Source organism: Myodes glareolus, chromosome 11, assembly GCF_982192425.1.
Source record: "Myodes glareolus chromosome 11, mMyoGla1.1, whole genome shotgun sequence".
NCBI classification, from domain to species: Eukaryota; Metazoa; Chordata; class Mammalia; order Rodentia; family Cricetidae; genus Myodes; species Myodes glareolus.
The window spans coordinates 56,109,119-56,128,466 of NC_142036.1; the positions used below are offsets into that span (position 1 = coordinate 56,109,119).

A 19,348-nucleotide genomic window follows, 5' to 3' on the forward strand; every position below is an offset into this window, starting at 1 on the left:
CTCCCAAGTGCTGGGATTAAAGACGTGTGTCACCACCACCCAACTAGTCATTCTTAATCTTACTCTGTCTTTCTCTACGCACTATTGCAGCACTGGCACGGAACGTGCTCCGTAGACAGGCTGAACTCAAATTCACAGTGATCCACCTACTTCTGTGTCCTGAGTGCTGGGGTTAAAGGTGTACCACCATGCCCAGCCCCTCTCTTTTAAGATTCAGCAAATAGTATCTATGACTTAACCAAGTTCTTTAAGATTAAAAAAAAGACATGACCCAACATAGATGCCAGCTATTTGTTAACAGAATGAAGACAAAGCTGAAAAAACTGTTTATATCGTACTTCTTCTAAAAGTCAAATTATACTGAAGTAATTTTGACCAATGAAGTTCAATTTAAAATACTAATCAGTACTATAAAACTCTCAAACAATGAGGTGTATTTTCCTTAGCAGTTTCACAGTTTTCTTTGAATGGAGGCAACTGGATGTTTTCTTAGAGTAAGAAGAAGTACACAGTATGTTCTTCAACTACATTTTCAAGCTTTTAGAAAGTTAGAAGGTAGGCCGGGGAGATGGCTCAGTGGGAAGAAGTAATTGCGTATGCAAGGATGAGGACCTGAGCGCAAATCCCAACACCACAGAAAACAGCAGGGCACAGCTGCACACACCCGTACTCCAGCATGGAGGGGTGGAGACAGTAAGGTCCTATAAGCTCACTGGCCAGCCAGCTTAGCTTCTAGTTCCCTGTGAGACCCGCTCTTGAAGGAGTAAGGTAGGGGGCACTAGAGGAAAGTACTTAACAGCTTCCACTGGCCTTCATGTGCACATGTGCACCCCCCCATGCACATACAAAGTTACAAAGCAATTTTCAACTAACCATGTCAATTTTCACTATAGTTTTAATATTGATAATACATCTAAGTATCCTTTATACACCATATTTCTCTTGATTAAGAGTCCATCAATTTTAGATGTAACTTTGATCTTACAACATTTTTTTTAGGGGAAAATGATACTTATATTAGTTGAAACTAAATTGAGGAACTATATTACATAAAAATATTGGTTCCTGAGGCTTGGCTTTTATTTTTTTACAAGTTTTAAGAGAAATAATAGATTGCAGAATTAAAATATGCACAGTGGAGAGAGTAGTATGTGTTATTTTTAGCCACTAAATCTTCCACTGAGATGTTCTGGCGAAATAAAACATAAATAAGAATATTTTTTAGTAGAGAACTAATTTTTAAATGCCTTTAAAACTGCATTGTGTGTAACTTTTTCTTCTGAACATGGTTTCATTTCACTGTACCCCAGGCTAGGACTAAACTCAGTACACAGGCCAGGTTGTCTTCACTTTCATGGCAGTTCTTCTGCCTCAGCTTCCATGCCCACTATGTAATGTTCTGTTTGTAAAGTACCTTAGGAACACGGGACATGTGATGCGTGCATACTGAGCTAAGTGACATTAAAGTCCCCTCTTTGCATATGCGCACGGTGTGATGTGACATTCGAGAATGGGTTCGAAGGAGAAATACTGTTGATTGTTTTAAAATCCTGAACTCTTACCTCCTCCATCTTCTTGTTGTACGTGTCCTTGGCGGTTGCAACGGCTGCTAAATTGTTAGCTTCTGCTGTGGCCTTGGGACAAAATGCACACTTTAATGTAAAGTGGAGCCATCTGTATCAGAGCATCACATGCAGGATATGCTCCAGGGCCACCCATCAAGGAACCTGGAGTGTGTCCACTACGTTTCAATCATGATTACCAACCTCTTAAGATGTACACAGCCTAGATTTGTACTCAGTAAGTCATAATGCTACAATGAATGGTCATTTGGATGACTTTCTTAAAAGTATACTCGTCTCCTATGACGGCGGTGGGAGCATTGCATCAGCCAGGACAGGGTGAGTTCCTAAACAGACTCAGTACAAAGAGGAGGGAAAGTCTTCGATACAAAGTGGATCTCCACCCAAGTAAAGCTGCTGTATGGTGTGGAACGTTCAGATGGACACATGGGTAGGGTAGGCAAGTGACCTTCAGGAGATGCTCTGAAACCTCATTACTCCTGATGGATACGCACCTGTAGCATGGACTTGGGATGCGGTAACTCTTCACCTTGATAGATCTTTATGTATGCCTGAAGTAAAACAAAGAAAAAGAGTCGGGCATTTCATGCAACATTTCTCTTCTTATGTTAACTTGAATTTTAGGGTCTTGACAATTAAAAAAAATATTTTCAGGAACTATTATTTCTTTGCTTTTTTTTTTTTTTTTTTTAGCTAGTCCCTCTTTCTGTAATGCTCTTTCCATACACAGCCACATGCTAGTGCTGCCCTTCAGAAAGGTTCGATTCATCTCCCTTAGAAGCTTCCTCAGCTCCCTCTGATGGAGTAGCCTCCCTCTCTGTGAGTCTGTGTTCTGCATGGACCTGATCTGCACAGGGATCAGGAATCCAAACAGTACGCTTATCTACAGGGTTAGACTAGAAATTCAAATACAACCATTGTTGAAATGAAGGAAAAAAGATCACACAAAAAGGCATTTTAGATGTTAAAATATCAATTTTAAAAGCTGACATTTAATCTTGAAGCACTTGACAAATCAGGTTAATTTCTTCATTAAATATTTATGTTGGCAAAGGGCATTAGGTGTTATTAAAGTTAAGAGGTAAATACAGATTTAAAGTAATTCTACTAAAATTGCCTTTGGTGCACACAGCAATTTGGAAGAATTCTTTTTCAGGAAGAGAATATAGTTGCTTTTGGATAATCTTAAAGGTGAAATTCAGTATGGGGGGGGGGGGCTCTGGAAAGCACTCCAATAAAGGTTTGTTCAACTCTGATACATTTTATTTCAAAGTATAGTTCCCTCAAGTTAAAAACATGGTAAATTTACTTCCAAGAAGATGTTATTTCCTCAGACAGCTGCTTCTCTAGGTGTGTCATGGTTTTTCAAAGCCTTTTTATGGGCGCCTTGACCATTCGCCCCACAGAGTTTCTATGTGGAGGATGCATACCCCAGGGCATGCCAGGGGAAGGGACTCACAAGAGGCATAGAAGCGAGAAGGATACCTTGAAGTACTCCAGCAGACCTCGGCAGGTGATTTTATTCCCATTGATCTCTTTAATATCTAGGCTCTCAGGACTAAGGAGCCACGGAATCAGGATTTTCAAGTTTTTGATGAATTCGTCATCTATTTCTACAATTGAAAGCAAATTCACCATTATTTTAAAAACCCAGTCCAATCCTCCGTGTCACAGAGTGAAACCTCCATTTCCCTAGCCCCAGTGGAAAATGGCACCACCGGCTTTCCTGTACCTTAGCAACTCTGAAGACCTGTTACGGGCGTGGTTCTTCTTGACTCACGTCCACTCTTGGCGCCCTTATCACCACTCATGTGTCGTATACCTATGATGTATCCTTAACATTAAATGTTCAACATTTTATAGCCCCCCCTTTCTTTGATTTTTTGAAACTCTGTGTAGCCCAGGCTGGCCCGGAACTCACTTCTGCAGATCATGCTGGCTTAAAACTCAGAGATTCACCTGCCTCTGCCTCCCAAGTGCTCGAATTAAAGGCGTGCGCTCCACCTCCCAGTGTTACAGCCTATTTAAGTATTTTATGTAGTCTGAGACCTTTGGGTCTTATGGTTATGTGTAGAGGCTCAAAAATGGGGAAGCTGGGTGTGGTGGTGTGCACCTATAGTTCCAAATACTTGTGTAGCTGACTCAGGATCATTTGAGCCCAGTCATTCAGGTCCACCTTGGTTAATAACAAGACTGTGACCTAGGGCCTCACTATGTAGGGCTCTGATTTTCAGGGATGCTCTCGTCTCTGCCTCCTGCATGCTCATGTTATAGAAGCATGCGACTACGTCAATATAAGTTTCTAAGTAATAATTACTACAATATTATTAATACTAGAATATATCAGTTTTTTAAATGTGTATATAATAAGGTATTCTTATAAAATCACTTTAATACACACACACACTTCTACACAAACTTTTTCTTATGAAATTGGAATGGAGTGAAAATAGACCTAGGTCCACTACACCAGAAAGGTAACTATTACTAAAGCAATCAACACATTTGGGCCTAATGTGCTCCGAAGATAGTGCTAGACATCTCTGCCTTCCTTGGGACCACTGAAAACCATTCTAACTATGGATTCAGAAAATAACAACAGAGTAATAATTATTATTTGACCACAGTAAATTCAGTCTGGAATATGGTTAGATAAGTTCAGATCAGCCTCCAGAGGGTCCTGTGAGTGTCCAGTAAATGTGTATATGTGGATGACCACTCAAGGTGATGTTTTATTTTCATCATCTATTCAATAAGTTCTGCTTCAGGACAGCAAAAACTTCTTGGGAATCCAGGGCCTGGGCCAACATGGTAGTTACCTTAGTTACCAAATACATACTCCATACAATGTATGTTTTATAAGTAGCTCTACAGAGTAGGACCACTTGTATATGATTTGGAGTATAAACTAACAAAGGACGGTAACTTCTCAAGATTACCTGCCAAGTCACTAGAAATACCTTTTTCTTTCTAAGAAAGAATTGTCTTGATTGGCATTAGACTCTAATAACTGCTGCTAAGGAAGCTGCCCCACAGTGTATGTTGTGGTTACCTGACTGCTCTATACAACTCCTTGCTGATTAGGAGACTATTTACTGTGATAGCAGAGGTGGTCAATTCAGTAAAAGCTAGTTGAATGTACTGTGAATGAACACGACTCAACACTTTTGACCTCTGGTGTCCAGTGTAGGATGTTCCTTCATTATTAGCAATTAAATTAATCATAACATTTTAAAGAACATTGGAAATACTATTATTTATGGGGCTATTAAAGATGGTGATAATTGCAATCCTTTGTAGGACAATTATTAGTGTTGATTATGAACTAGAAAATTATTTCTGCCTGTGAAATAGCACATGAGAACCCCCTACAAAAGAACACATTTTCACAAGTACGGCATCCTGCAGACATATCTTTGCTAGAGACAACCACTCTCGTGCCAGCTCTCTGAAGAATACCATGGCTAGCCTATAAGGGACCCAGGGAAAAGTCATCGAATTATAAGATTCAGTGTCTGCATGTTTTTTGCTATTCTATTCATAACCAGAAACTGGAAACTGGGCCATTTAAAAAAAAATAAATCATGAAATTTGTAGATAAATGGATGGAATTAGAAAAACTCATCCTGCGTAGTATAGCACAGACCCAGAAAGAGAAATGTGGTATAGATTTGCTTATGTATTGATATTAGCTGTTAGGTCAATGATAAGCAAGCTGCCATCCATAGGACCACAGAGGTTAGGTACAGAGTAAGGTATTGGGGAAACAAACACATCTCCCTAGGAAACGGAAAGAGAATAGATGGTTACAGATGGGAGGGAGACTGGACTGGAGGGCCAAGTTAGGAGGGGGAAAGGGGAGGGAGACGGGGGGATTATGGGAAGAGATAGCTAGAATTAATGGCCATCTGAAGGGTAGTATGGGAACCTAATACAGGAGAAGCTTCCTAAAATATACACATATATGAAGGAGATCTAAATGAAATTGCCAAACAATGGGAGAGGCAGAACCCCAAATGTACATGTGTCATCACCAAATGTCGTTTCCAGTACTGACTGTGTTACATCTAATTGAGTTGATAGCCAAAGGGGTCCCATGAGAACCCCTAAACAACTCAGGAGAGCCAAGGGTGGCTCTCCACAAGCTGACATCAAGGCCACACTGCTGAAGACAATACCTGCACAACACACTGAACATGCAGAAGGCAAGCTGGCCTCCATACAGCCTTCTCCCTACATGTTAGCATTTGGTACAGGAAGGTACTCTCCCACGCTGCCAACCCTGCCACAAACCCTTTAATCTACAATGGTGTCCTGGCTGCAAGATATGCCAGTGCAATGCTGGCACCAAGTTTGTGGGAGTAACCAACCAATATCTGAAGTCCCATTCCAAGAGATGGAACCATACTGACACTGCTTGGGTGACCAAGAAAAAAAAAACGAAAACAAAAACCGACTCCTAATGACACTTGCTCAGTCGTCAGAGAAGCTTCCTCCACCAGCGGATGAGAAGAGCAGCAGAGCCACAGTAGGAAGCCTTGGCTCACTCAGCCCTAAACAGGATGTCTCCATCAAAGCCCTCCCCTCAGAGCTCAGGAACACTTGAAGAAGAGGCAGAAAGGGTGGAAGGTGATGGAGGACACCAAGAAAATAAGGCCCTGGAAATCAATAGGATCGACTGAGGCAGCATGCACAGGGCCTGCAGGGTCTGCACCAGATGGGGTCCTGGAGCTGAAAAGCGAAGTGGACACAGCCCCTATTCCTAAGCCAGAAGCTCTCTTCAAATGAAAATTTGGTTTCCTCCAAGGGAGTCTCACTGGGGAAACAAACTCCTCCTAAGGGAAGCTGCGTGCCCAGCAGTGGGTGCCGACAGAAATGACCTTGGTGGCAGCTTTGACAGGTCCTTGTCTCATAAGGTCAAGTCGGTGCTCCTCTTTTTTAAAAAAAATTATTTTATTCTTTTAATTATATATTTTTTCTTCTTTCTTTAACTCTACAGTTCCTTTGTGTCTATATTATGAGATTCCCAAGTGGGAAAACGAGCATCTCTTTCCTGTGCCTTCTCCTCAGCTCTTTCCTTTCTGTTTTTTGTCTGATTCTGATGTGTTAGTTTTTGCACTATCTTTTTTATTATCATCCCATAGAAGCTTGTTTATTTTCTAATGAGAGACAGAAAGGGGGTGGGTCCTGATGGGAGGGGAGGTGGGGAGGAGTTAGGAGGAACAGAGGGAGGGGAAACCAAAAATCAGGATATATTATGGGAGGAAAAAAAAAACTATTTTCAATAAAAGAAAAAGAAGATTCAGTGTTGGATGGAAAAATGCTGTAGATAACAGATTTTCAAAATTGCCAAAGCAGACACTGAGAAAAAGTTGAACATTTCTGTACACAAGGTAGATTTAGCAGAAGTTCTATAAGCTACACAAACCTCATTAAAATGGAACTGTCAGGGCAACTGAAACAGTTTCATCTCTCTGTCTCCTGGGCTAGCTACTCTGCAAACTTGGACCAGCAGATGGTTTTAGTTGACTGCACAGGCCAGTGTCTGTGTGGACATACAGATATAACTGGATGGGGAACAAATTACCACAAAATAGGCAAGTATATCTGTGTAACTTTTCCTAACCTTTCCTAAGCTGGCGCACTGTATGGGCTGCAGCTGCTGGCTACTGTAAGGGACCAGGCCAGCGGCCTCCTTCCTCATAAGGAACTCTTGTTGAGCGTACCAACCCCACCCCCATTTATGGCTCCCAGTTCCAGAGAAGAAAGGCAGGCTTTATGGAAGCCTGCTCTTTGTGTAACTTATTCAAGACATACTGAAGTCCTCAGTCATTTCATAGGGCCATGCGTCCACTAGTGGATTAGGGTTCAGAAGCAACAGGGAGATCACAGGCTTCTGGCACCCACATGCATGTGTCGTGTGCCCACTGCCACCTGCTGCTGTAAAAGCAGAGAAAACAGGAAGATTCTTGGTGTAGAAAAGCAAGGCCGGTGGCTGAGAAATTTAGAAGTCTGCTTATTATATCAACTGCCAACATTAAAGATAAAGGCGTCAGATAATTCCATGGACACAAGGGGAAAGACTTTTGTTGCTCAATTTTGCTGTAGTTTCTAAAAATTGGATACAAGTTATGTTGTCATTTTTAAAATGCAATTTAAGATCCCCTTGACAATAACTGTGCTGAAAACAATTTGTAATGTCACTGTCTCACCCCTGGCATAATGTTAGTAAGTTAGACAAGAAAGTGTGCGTTTCATGGTATGTTCAATGGTAGGAGTCAGCCTCTTCCTGCAGATTACATGCTGAAAAGCAGTGCCTTTATTCTGCTTAGAGAAACTTGTTCTCCTCTGGAGAGGACTTTATTCTTTAGTGAAATTTTTATAATTTGTTAAATTCTTCCATAGTTAAAGAGCCTGGATTCAGAATTGAATGCAGTGTTTGCTTTCAGTCTCTAAATATGTATTTCAACAAATGCAATATTCCAAAAACAGACATTTTTCTATTTGAATTACTGTAAATACAGGAAACTAAGCACACAGAAGCAGTTTCCAAGCGCAGAGGTGAGAGGGTGAGGGCTGCGGCCTGTTGCTGGTAGACGCAGGCTCTCACAGCTGACTCAAGGGAAACTCCAGCACCAAGCCCGCTCCCCAGTTCTCTCGCTGGGATCATGTCATCCGCCTCACATTAGTGCAGGAGCTGAGCCAGCAGCCACAAGCACGCGGAGCTGACTCCAGGTCAGATAAGGGACACAAACAAACTCAGTAAAAGGCAGACAAACCTTTTAGTTTTCCATCAAAGTTTGGGTTCGTAGCTACCTTTAAGCCAGGATGAGGTAGGAGGAAACAGGAGATGTTGGTGAAGCAGGAATGGATGTGCTTTCTGACGTTCTGTAGTTCTTCATGCTGGTTCCCTGAGACCTGTGGAAAGTCATTCTGAAGCTGAACTTTCTTGAGACATAAACTGAACCGAGGATTTGCTTTGCCTGTCTGCTTCCATGATGAGAAAATGGCACCATGTGGCTAGGATTAAAGGATCGAATCTGTCCATATAGCCATATCTAAGTGTAGCAAGTGTGTGTAATCAGCACACTTTACATATCTAAGTGTGCAGTCAGGACACTTTACATATCTAAGTGTGGCAAGTGTGTGCAATTAGGACACTATATATCTAAGTGTGCAATTGACACACTTTACATATATAAGTGTAGCAAGTGTGTACAATCAGGATACTTTATGTATCTAAGTGTAGCAAGTGTGTGCAATCAGGATACTTTATGTATCTAAAGGTAGCAAGTGTGTGCAATCAGGATACTTTACATATCTAAGTGTAGCAAGTGTGTGCAATCGACACACTTTGTAAGCCTCTGTCTTCAACGTGGTCAGTTCTGTGACAGCAATGTCTAATCTCTGGGACAAACTTCTCTCACAGCTGGCTCTCTGCTGTGGGGATAAACACCATGACCAGAAAAAAGCAGCTGGGGAAGAAAAGGTTTGTTCCCACTTCACTTTCTATTCCGTCACCAAGAGAAGTCGGGCCAGCATCGCAGGGTAGGAATCTGGAGGCAGGGTCTGAAGCCGAGGCCACGGAGGAGTGCTGCTGGCTCACTTGCTCTAGTGACTCAGTCACTTTACTTTCTAAACAACCCAGAGCCACCTGCCTGGGGCACAGAAGGCTGGACCCTCCCACACACTTGGCTACAGGCCAGTCTGATGAGGGAATTTTCTCAATGGAGATTCTCTCTTCCGACACGACCCTAGCTCGTATGAAGTTGATAGTAACAAACAAACAATCAGCTCCATCTTTGAATCCTAAAATGGCATCTGAATAGCTAGACATTTCAGACCAACCTAAATAACCCATCCCTTTCAGACATGTGTTTAACAGTTTGTAGGAAGGACACAATGAGATAATTATTTAAATTGCTAGTAGAATGTGAATCTAGGCATTTACACTGCAGTCTCACACTGCTTTGCATCTTCAACATAGAAGTTTTTACTGGAGGAACAAGCACCAAAGAAGTATCTACCAAATCATCTACCAAAGAAGCATCTATATCAGATTCATAGACAATAACTTAAAAGTACAGTTCTATAGTTCATTACAAATCCATCTTGAGTTGTTTATTAGAGAAACTGCAAGGGGCAACTGAAATTGTGGCTCCTGAGTGAAGTAATTCAACAGAAATACTCCAGCTTATTCTGGAGAAAGGGCAAGCACCTAAATAGTTAACCAACCTTGAGTCGTTTTTCCAAGAACTTGGCGCCACCATCAGCTCCATATGAAAATTCGTACGGGAAACTCCAGTCTCGAACGAGAAATATCAGACTCTGGAAAGTAGTAAGAAGGGTGGATAAGAGCACGTGGAGGTTACAGTCCTCTGCTTTTTACTGAAGCCAGTCATTTACTGCATATTAACCGTGTTTCCTCTGTAGAACTAAAAGCAAATATCAAGTCTTAGAAAGTTTCTCAGCAGTCTGCAATGAGCTCATCATGTTTCCACAATGTGGGAGCAGCAAGCTGCCTGCTCACCAGGATGAATGCATCCCACTGAGATGAGGGGCAGGCATACAGTCATGACCCACCATTAAGCTGACTGAATGGAGCCATAATTAGATTTCATGTGGTGTGTTCCTATGACTCTAACTCTCTCTCTCCCTCCCTCCCTCTCTCCCTCCCTTTCTTTCTTTTTATGGTTATGACAGAATATATATATATGTATAAGATACCACACCAGCTTTAAAGAGATTAAAACATTGAAGTCCAGGCTACATAGACCAGGCTGGTGTTGAACTCACTGTGAAGACTAGGCTATCAATGAGCTCACAGCAATCCTCCTGGCAAGCATCTCTACCAGCTTTAAATTTTGTTTTCTTTTTAAAATTTTTAATGGTTTATTTATATTTCATGTACAATGGTGTTTTGCCTACATAAATATCTGTATAAGGGTGTCAGATCCCCTAGAACCGAAGCTACAGTTGTTAGCTGAAACTGAAGTGAACCCAGATCCTCTAGAAGAACAAACAGCCAGTGCTCTTAACCACTGAACCATCTCTCCAATCCCTTTGTTTTCTTTTTTAAGGTTTCCTTTTTAAACTTTTTGTGTCTATGTGCATGTGTGTAGAGGTCAGAAGACAACAGTGACAGTTGGCTTTTTCTTCCTACCATGTGAGTTCCAGGGATAACACCCGGTTGATAAGCCTTAGCAGCAAGCACCTCTACTCTTGTGCCATCTCTCCAGCCCTACACCAGCTTTTTCCTAAATTTAATTGTTTAATATTTTTATAGAAATGATAGTATACACTTTCTTATCATAAAATTTCAAAATCCAGAGAATAAAAACTAAAATGCATTCCAAATTTCAAAAGCAACTACAGCTAACACTTAGTGAAGTTTATACACAAGGAGTAGAACAAGGGAAAAAGAAAGGCAATTTTATATAAAACTCATGAGAATATCAATGTCACAACCAAAGCGAAAAGTGTTACATTAAAATGTAATTGAAATTAAATGTCTAGGAAACTTAGGATGGCATTTAAGATAGTGATGAGTTTCAAGGAATTAATTTTTCACCACCAGTTCACAAACTGTCTGTTCACTTTAAAATCTTCTCTGTTGAAATATATTCTACATACAGAAAAACACATGTCATGACAAGGTTTAACATACTGTCAGAAACTGTGCACACGATGTAACTTGCCCTTACAGGGAGAAACATTGTCTATCATTCCTGAAGCCCCCACTTCTGCTTTCTTCCCTTCCTCCTCTGCCTAGAGGGCGGCACTATTGTGACTTGAGAAATAACAGGTTGGTCTGCGTGTTTTCATTCAGCGTTGTATCTGTGAAATTCACCATTCTGCAGCATGACTGCTTACCATTCAGAGCTATCACTGCACAACATTCCACTATGTTAGGGACATGCTTGACCCTTGGCTTCTTGCCATGAGGAAATTCAACTTCTCAGGCTTCCTCTTATCTTTCCTTCCAGCTCCTATTTATTTTTCAAGTAATAACTTTGAAATAACAATACAAGAAGTTTGAGTGTAAATGGTTAAATTTATAATAGATATTGGCAGCTCTGTCAAACGCACGTAGAAATCATCAGGTAATTCTGTGGGTTCAGCTGCCTGTGCCCCCAGGTTATTCTGTACTTCTCTTTCCCCATTATAATACTTTAAATACCAGAACTTGATGAATTTCTTATATTGTAAATAATGAGATCCAAATCCAACACGATTAAGTTAAAAAGCATAGACCGTCTTACTGATTCTATAACTGGCAAGATCAGCGCCTTTTCTCTTCTAATTACTCCTTTCACGTGATGGTCAATATGACCACTGAGATTCTGAAGATCACATACGATTAACATGATGGTACAGTTAAGTTTTTAACGGCAGTTCTACTAGCAAAGTTCCAGGGTAATATGGAATGTCCTTCTCTATATATGCTGTTTTTATTGGTTAATGAATAAATCTGCTTTGGCTTATGGCAGAGCAGAATATAGCTAGGTGGTAAATTTGAACAAAGATATATAGAGAGAGTAGGCTGAGTCAGAGAGAGGTGCCATGTAGCTGTCGAAGGAGACATGCCGAATCCTTACCAGTATGCCACAGTCTTATGCCGATACATAGACTAGAAATGGTTTAATTCAAGATCTAAGAGCTAGTTAAAAAAATTTTTTTCCCCAAGGATTTATGCCTCTAATGTTCCTATTACCAAAGAACACAGATATACTGACCACCCGTGTACAGACACGGCACTCCATCTCTCTGGAACCTTCCCTGCTGCAGCTGCTGTCTGCCAGGGTATGCACAGTGGTTCACACAGACTTTACTCATCTCATGCTTAAGCATGACCTGGACAGTACAGCTTCCTATTGCACACGGGGACTTTAAGTTAAATTAGGTATGCTGCTGAAAATATTTTTACTTCTTTATTTGTTTATTTTACTTATTTTTGTTTTTCTTTGTGCAACAATCCTGGTTGTCTTGGAATTTACTCTCTAGGCCAGGCTGGCCTTGAACTCACAGAGATCTGCCTGCCTCTGCCTGGTGAGTACTTGGGATTAAAGCCATGCACCATTTCACCTGGATGATGCTGAAATGACTTTAATCTGGGTGTTTATGAAGGATGCTAGCATGTTTTGTCAAGGCCAGGATGTCATAAGCTCCAGCCCTTCTCTCTAGCCACACCTCCACAGGGCCGCCAGCCCTTCATCTACCTCAGGTCACCAGACCCAGAAAGGCCCGGACATCTGCAGGTCTAACTCAGAGCTCTGGCCTAAGAGGCTGGGGTGTAGAAATACCATGGCCACTTAAAAATGTGTTTACTGACAGTTATATGAGTTTTTATGAACTGACCTCCAAAACGCATCTGCCATACAGACACGTATCAATATCTAAAGCATTCACACAATTGACTATGTTAATCAACTGGGGGATATTTTCTATTTCTTTGCAATCTACGTAATTAGAGGGTATAAAATGGCTAAATAGTAAATTCCTGGGTTGTTATAGCCAAGAAGAGCATTTAATGGTAGACCACAGGGCACTTTGAAGTCTATATTCCAGCTTAAGGGAGATCTTTTCAGCGGCAATTCAGTGATAGCACATGGCAGGGTGAAATCCTCCACTCCCACCACCCAGTCTGATAGGTTATGGGTAACCAGCCCTCCGAGAGAACCACAGAGCCACACTATGGGGAATGAGCATTTCCCGGAGTCACAGAAACTGACGGCTGCATTTACCAAGAGTATTAGAAAACTTCAGACTCGCCTAAAGTTGGATTTGGAATGAACTACAAATTACAATGGCACACACCTTTAATCCCAGCACTCAGGAGGCAGAGGCAGATGAATCTCTGTGAGTTCGAGGCCCGCCTGGTCTACAAGAGCTAGTTCCAAGCTAGGACTGTTTGGGTTCACGCTTGGCAAATGCATCAAGTGTCTTCTGTGACATCTCGAGGGCTGAGCTCAGAGCAAAGCTGATATCTCCCAGGAGCCAGAGAATCTAAGACAGGCTTTATTTCCCTACTTCTCTGCTTCATATCAAACAGCTTAGAACAGGAATGTAAAATGCCTTCTCCTCTTCCTTTGAGACAGGGTCTCTTAACTCACTGTGGAACCCTGGGTGGCCTAGAATGCCCAATGTGCATCAGGCTGGCCTTGAACTCACCGAGATCCCCCTGGCTTAAAGTCTCTCTAGTGCTGGAATTAAAGACATGTACCACCACACCTAGCCTAAAAATGCTTCTTGAAAGAAATAAATCAAGGAAAGAAACATGACTCTGATGAAAGTCACAGTTATAGATTCCATAAAAATCCAGTAAGAATTTTCTGTCCTTCAACTTCACCTACCTGAAAAGGCTTCAGAAATGTTTCTTCCATCGCTAGCCTGCCATACTCAGTGAAAAGCTGGGATGGGAGAAGGAGAAAGATTGAGATTTGTTTACTTATTGGAATTCTTCTACCCAGTCCCCCAGCTGTAACAGAATGCTACGATGTCATGATTGCATAGTCATCTTCAGGAAACAAGCATTAATTATATAAAGCAAAGATACAGTAATTACATATCTAAAAACGAAGAATATGTTACATTTTAAGAAGAAACTTCTACTTTAAGCCCGCCCCTCTTTCTTTCCCACGTGTCTATGTTTCGTGTGCGCCAGTGACTGAGCACTGAGTGCTAAGCACTTGCTCCAAAGGTAGCCCCAGCCTTAAGCTCATGTCTGTGATATTTTAAAAAACCTGTGGAATGGAGGCACATGTGAAGTGGTTGGCTTAGAGGGCCGTAATACAGCTAGGGTACATCCTGGAGAAATGTAAAGGTACAAAGATCTGAGTTACAAAATGAGGCATCTGGTTTTAAAAGCAGGGAGTTAAATATATTGTCTTCCCTTGTTTTTCACTGCTTACAATTAGGAACATGAAGCACAGCCAGGAGAGCTGTTGTTTTAGTGAACCCCGGCCTGTGGAGATGACTGACAAGGGTCCTGATATCATCTGGGTGGGTTAGATGTTCCCCACGTGACAGAGGACATGCTCAGTTCACACACTGGGCTAACAAGACTTCTTGGAGTTGGGGAAGAATGCTAGCCTAGCACCCCAGCCTCACACTGCTGGCCCTGCAGGGCAGTGGAAACCAAGAAAGCAAAGGGTGATTACTAGATATTTCATTCGAGTGAGGAGCTCAAAGTCTGGGTGTCTAAAAGGCAACTGGTCCAGGACACTACACTTATGAGACTTGTGTACTGACATAACTTGAATTCACAATCACTTCAGAGCAAGGTATTGTCATTTACAGGGGAAAAATTAAATGATCAAAATACACTGTTAACTCAGCATCACTGCCAAAAATTATTCCGTTTGTAGATATGCATAAATAAGCCAGCATGCAATGGCACCATGTGGCTCATTAAGAAAGTGACTAGATTATGACACTTGCCAAAGAAGAAGCTGCTTTTATTAATAAAATACACCCAGCAATTATTCAACGTATCATCTATTTGTCATAAATGATCAATATGAGATACCAGAATGTGTCAGGTAACAACATTGGAAGTGAACCTCAAGTGATGTTTCCAATGCCATGGGTTACATTGCTTTACTGTCCTTAATATCCAAAGTTTCACATTTCACTATATGGATCTGATACACATGTTAGGTAAATTTTATGTAAAACATGTAGAAAGAGAGCTATCAGAGGGGTAGAAGCTTTGCTATCTCCTCAAGAATAACATGTGTGGAGTCGGAAGAGAATGCTACTGCATACACGAGAAAAATCCCTAGAAAACATCTTTTATGTGAGACTCCTACTTCATGGAGAGTGGAAAGAAGATAGGACCCAGCACCGGTTCTTACCCCGTCCCACCATTAACTAGCCAGAGCAGCCTCAGCAAGGCACTTAGCTTTCATTCCCACTTCCCTCATTTATAAAACATGAAGGGGAGATTAGGTACCATCATTGTCTCTCTCAGATCAGATCTCAAGTCTTCTCTAACAGGTCTGAACCACAAGGCCCACAAGGAAAGAAGTCTGCCATATAACAGACACCATACCAACAAATTATAAAGTCCTTGATCTTAAGATTTTTGACACTGCAATTTAGAGACTCTTCACACTGAAGATTCTTTGTCCACTTTGTTGTTGTTTTGTTCTTTGAGACATGGTTTTTCTGTGTAGCAGCCTTGGGTGTCCTAGAATGCGCTCTGTAGACCAGACTGACCTCGAACTCACAAAGCTTCGCCTGCCTCTGACTCCCAAAGGCTGGTATTAAAGGCATGCGGCACCACCACCTGGCTCTTTGTTCACTCTGATTTGCCATATACTTTCATGTATTTTAGCACCGGGAGCAAGCAGGTTTAGCAACAAAGGAATATGAAAACTGAATTAGAAAGAACATAACCATACAAGACTAGAAAAGAGACCTGGCAACAGGATGACCTTTACATGGTCACGTGTCTGAAGTTCCCCCAAATTCTGGTCTGCATGTCCAAAAGACCAACAGATACACAAAACATGCTTTTACCTGGAGGTGCTGAAGATCGTCCTCCTGGACATTTTGGGATAAGTTGTATACCTTGATTGTGGGATAAGAAGTCAAGAAGAGAAATAATGAGCATCCCTCCACTGTCCTCTTTCCTGTGTCAGTGACTACAAATCGCTCTCTTACTCACAGTTAAGAGACTCCAAGGAAAAAGTAAAGAGAGCTTGATAGATAATAATGTACAATGATCACAAAAACGCTAGAAAAATACAGGAGTCACTTCCTGTGGAGTCCAAATACTACAATTACTTTATGGACCTCGTTAATAAACCCCTCTTCAAAGCACACCAAGTGAGTATTGATCAAACTACAATTATCTTGTGGACCTATTTAATAATCCCTCTTCAAAGCACACCGAGCGAGTACTGATCTAAGCCTGAACATCCTCTGTGGAATGCGTGTGTGTTGGGGAGGGGTGGTTTTATAATGTAACACCTCAAGCCCTTTTTATTTTGGGAGACGGTTTCATCATATTTCCCAGACTTGTAGTCCTCCTGCTTCAAACTCCCAAGAAGCAGGGGATACAAAAGTGGGCTGTCCTGCCCAACCAGAAAATTACAATTAACTCTTCATGTCTACAGAAAGTCCCTCCACACAGAAGTTAGGTTCTGGGTGTCATGTTCACAGCTCTGTGCTCCTGTCTCGTGGCTCTTGCACTACAGTGTGGCCTGAAGAGGACACTGTGTGGTTTCCTTATTTTCCTTGAGGTGATAAACATTAGTAACTTTACAGATAAAATTAAGGTCACTTATATGTTTACACAGTGGCACAAACAGTAGCCTTCTTAAGAGTAGTTATTTAAATAATGTAATTTCTCAGATAGTAATTTAAAATAGTCTTTACTTAACAGATGTTTTCTATGAAATGATTCAGTGTTTCCAGGCTAACTATAAACACTAAATAAGGAATGTTAAAAGCAATGTTAAATTGATTTTAACTGGTTTGTGCAAATCATTTTTCCTATTGATTTTAAATGAAATAGATATCGAGTTGATACTTTGAAGATTGACTGAAGAAGCAGACGTCAGGATTACAGGAATAACCTATGTTTTTATGGATCACTTTCTTGTGCCAATCTTTTAAAAACCTTTTTAGGTTTATTTTTTACTTTATGTGTAAGAACATTTTGTTTGCATGCATGTGTGTGCAGCACATGTGTGTCAGGTGCCTGCAGAAGTCATAAGAGAGTCAGACTCCCTGGAACCACAATTATGGGTGGCTGTGAGCCACCACGTGGGTGCTGGGAACTGAACCCAGGTCCTCTGCTAGAGCAACAAGGGCTCTTAACCTCTGAGCCATCTCTCCAGACCTAAAAAGTACATTTTTTTAAAGCATCAACCATGGATTATAGCTATAACTTTTATTTTAAATTCATTTATTTAAAAATTCAGTTCACCCTCCCTCTTTCTTTGTACCTGTCTGGGCGGTGCTGACCACATAGATTGTCTGTCTGTCTGTCTGCTCACTAGCTCCATTACTCCATCTGCATATGATCACAGCCTGGACTGGCTCACTATAAAATTTAATATATTTTAACACACTGTAAACTTTAACAGAAAAAGTGACAATAATAAAACTATTTTGGACTACAGCAGCCAATTTAGAAACTGATCAGTAATTACAGTAACAATAACTATTCATGGGGCATTAACTGAGCAACATATAGATATGCTCATATGAACAGCATGTATGTATGTATGTAGAGGCACTATTCATGAATTTTAGTTAAGAAACATCCACAAGACATATAATATTAAGGCATTATTTTTGGTTTTTTTTGTTTTGTTTTTAAAGTAATTTTATTAAATTATAAAAGTTTCCATTTCCGCCCCACCTCCCAATACCCTCCCACTCCCCCCACTCCCTCTCCTCCTCCCTCTCCATCCCTAAGAGCAGTCAGGGTTTCCTGCCCTGTGAGAAGTTCAAGCTCCTCCCCCCTCCCTCCAGGTCCAGGAAGGTGAGAATCCAAACAGACTGGATCCCCAAAATCCAGTATATGCATAGGAAACAAAATCTGAAAAAGGGCCTTTATAATATTAATGTTAAATTTCCACCCTTTTTAAATTGTTTATGTAATTTACTTAAACATAAAATTCAAAATTTAGAACTTAAATTTTAGAATATGTTCAATGAATAATTTACTTGGCAATATGTATCTTGTGAATTGCTAAAATATAATATGATGTATTATTATAAATCTAGTTAATATAAAAAACAATTCTATACGGTATAATGAGCAAAATATATTTTACAAACAATATTTTAGTATAAATGTATGTGTAGAATTGAAGAAATCTTAGAAACTTATTTGTATGAAAATACATTGTCTTTAAGATTAATAAATGACAGTGTTTTCTAACGTATAAGCCAGAGAAGAATGTGTGAAAGCTATAAAAAGTTTTACTCATTAACATTCTTCAAAAAGTCACAGGTGGTTTAATAATACTAAAGAAGGATTAAATATAAGTTCATACTATTAATTGATTTTTAAAAGGATTTTAAATACTGAAATATTTGCAAAGAGTGTCCAGAAATGAACAAGAAGATAAAATAACTGGGACAAGTGCCAAAATTGTATCCTTCAAGCAAATAAATGTATGACACTTCAAGGCTAAAAAAAAAAATCCACAAATAGATTTATTTTATTTCATACCTGCATTGAGCTGATCATTGTGCTAAGGGCAAACACTGTGGCCGAATCTCTCAAAGTGGACTGACTGTCAAAGGTTCCCTGAGTATCCATCAGTAACACTGCAACCTACAGGTGAACAGAGAACATTACTGACACTGCACACAACATCCACGGTACCAGGGCTACTATGATATTAACACCAGAAGAACGAAAGGAATCTATTATCAATGAATACTTAACTTCTTGCACCTGCTATATCACAGAAAAAAATAAGAGCTGCTGGGTGCAGTCATTTTTAATTTTCTCTGATAACCTAGAATAAAAGCATCGCATTGAGATGATGTAAAATATGTTTGCTATCTGCTATTCTGTATCCATTATTTTATTTATTTATTTTTGGTTTTTTGAGACAAGGTTTCTCTGTAGCTTTGGAGTCTGTCCTGGAACTTGCTCTGTAGACCAGGCTGGCCTCGAACTCACAGAGATTTGCCTGCCTCTCCCTCCTGGGTGCTGGGATTAAATGCATGCACCCCCACCACTCAGCCCATTATGGTTTTTGTCTCCTGGATCACTGAACAGTTTGACAGGGATC

At 40.6% G+C, this 19,348-nt stretch overlaps 1 protein-coding gene across 4 annotated transcripts in view; it reads right to left on the bottom strand.

Moving 5' to 3' along the window:
* Atl1 (atlastin GTPase 1) overlaps positions 1–19,348 on the bottom strand; it is a 74,540-nt gene that overhangs the window by 7,461 nt on the left and 47,731 nt on the right. For all 4 annotated transcript variants that reach the window (XM_048415448.3, XM_087911784.1, XM_048415447.3 and 1 more), the window contains exons 5-12: positions 18,778–18,882; positions 16,107–16,157; positions 13,937–13,993; positions 9,819–9,911; positions 8,363–8,501; positions 3,069–3,196; positions 2,078–2,134; positions 1,563–1,634 (exon numbers count right to left, since the gene is read on the bottom strand). In XM_048415448.3, the coding sequence (XP_048271405.1) occupies positions 1,563–1,634; positions 2,078–2,134; positions 3,069–3,196; positions 8,363–8,501; positions 9,819–9,911; positions 13,937–13,993; positions 16,107–16,157; positions 18,778–18,882 (702 nt within the window). The remainder of the gene's footprint in view (positions 1–1,562; positions 1,635–2,077; positions 2,135–3,068; positions 3,197–8,362; positions 8,502–9,818; positions 9,912–13,936; positions 13,994–16,106; positions 16,158–18,777; positions 18,883–19,348) is intronic.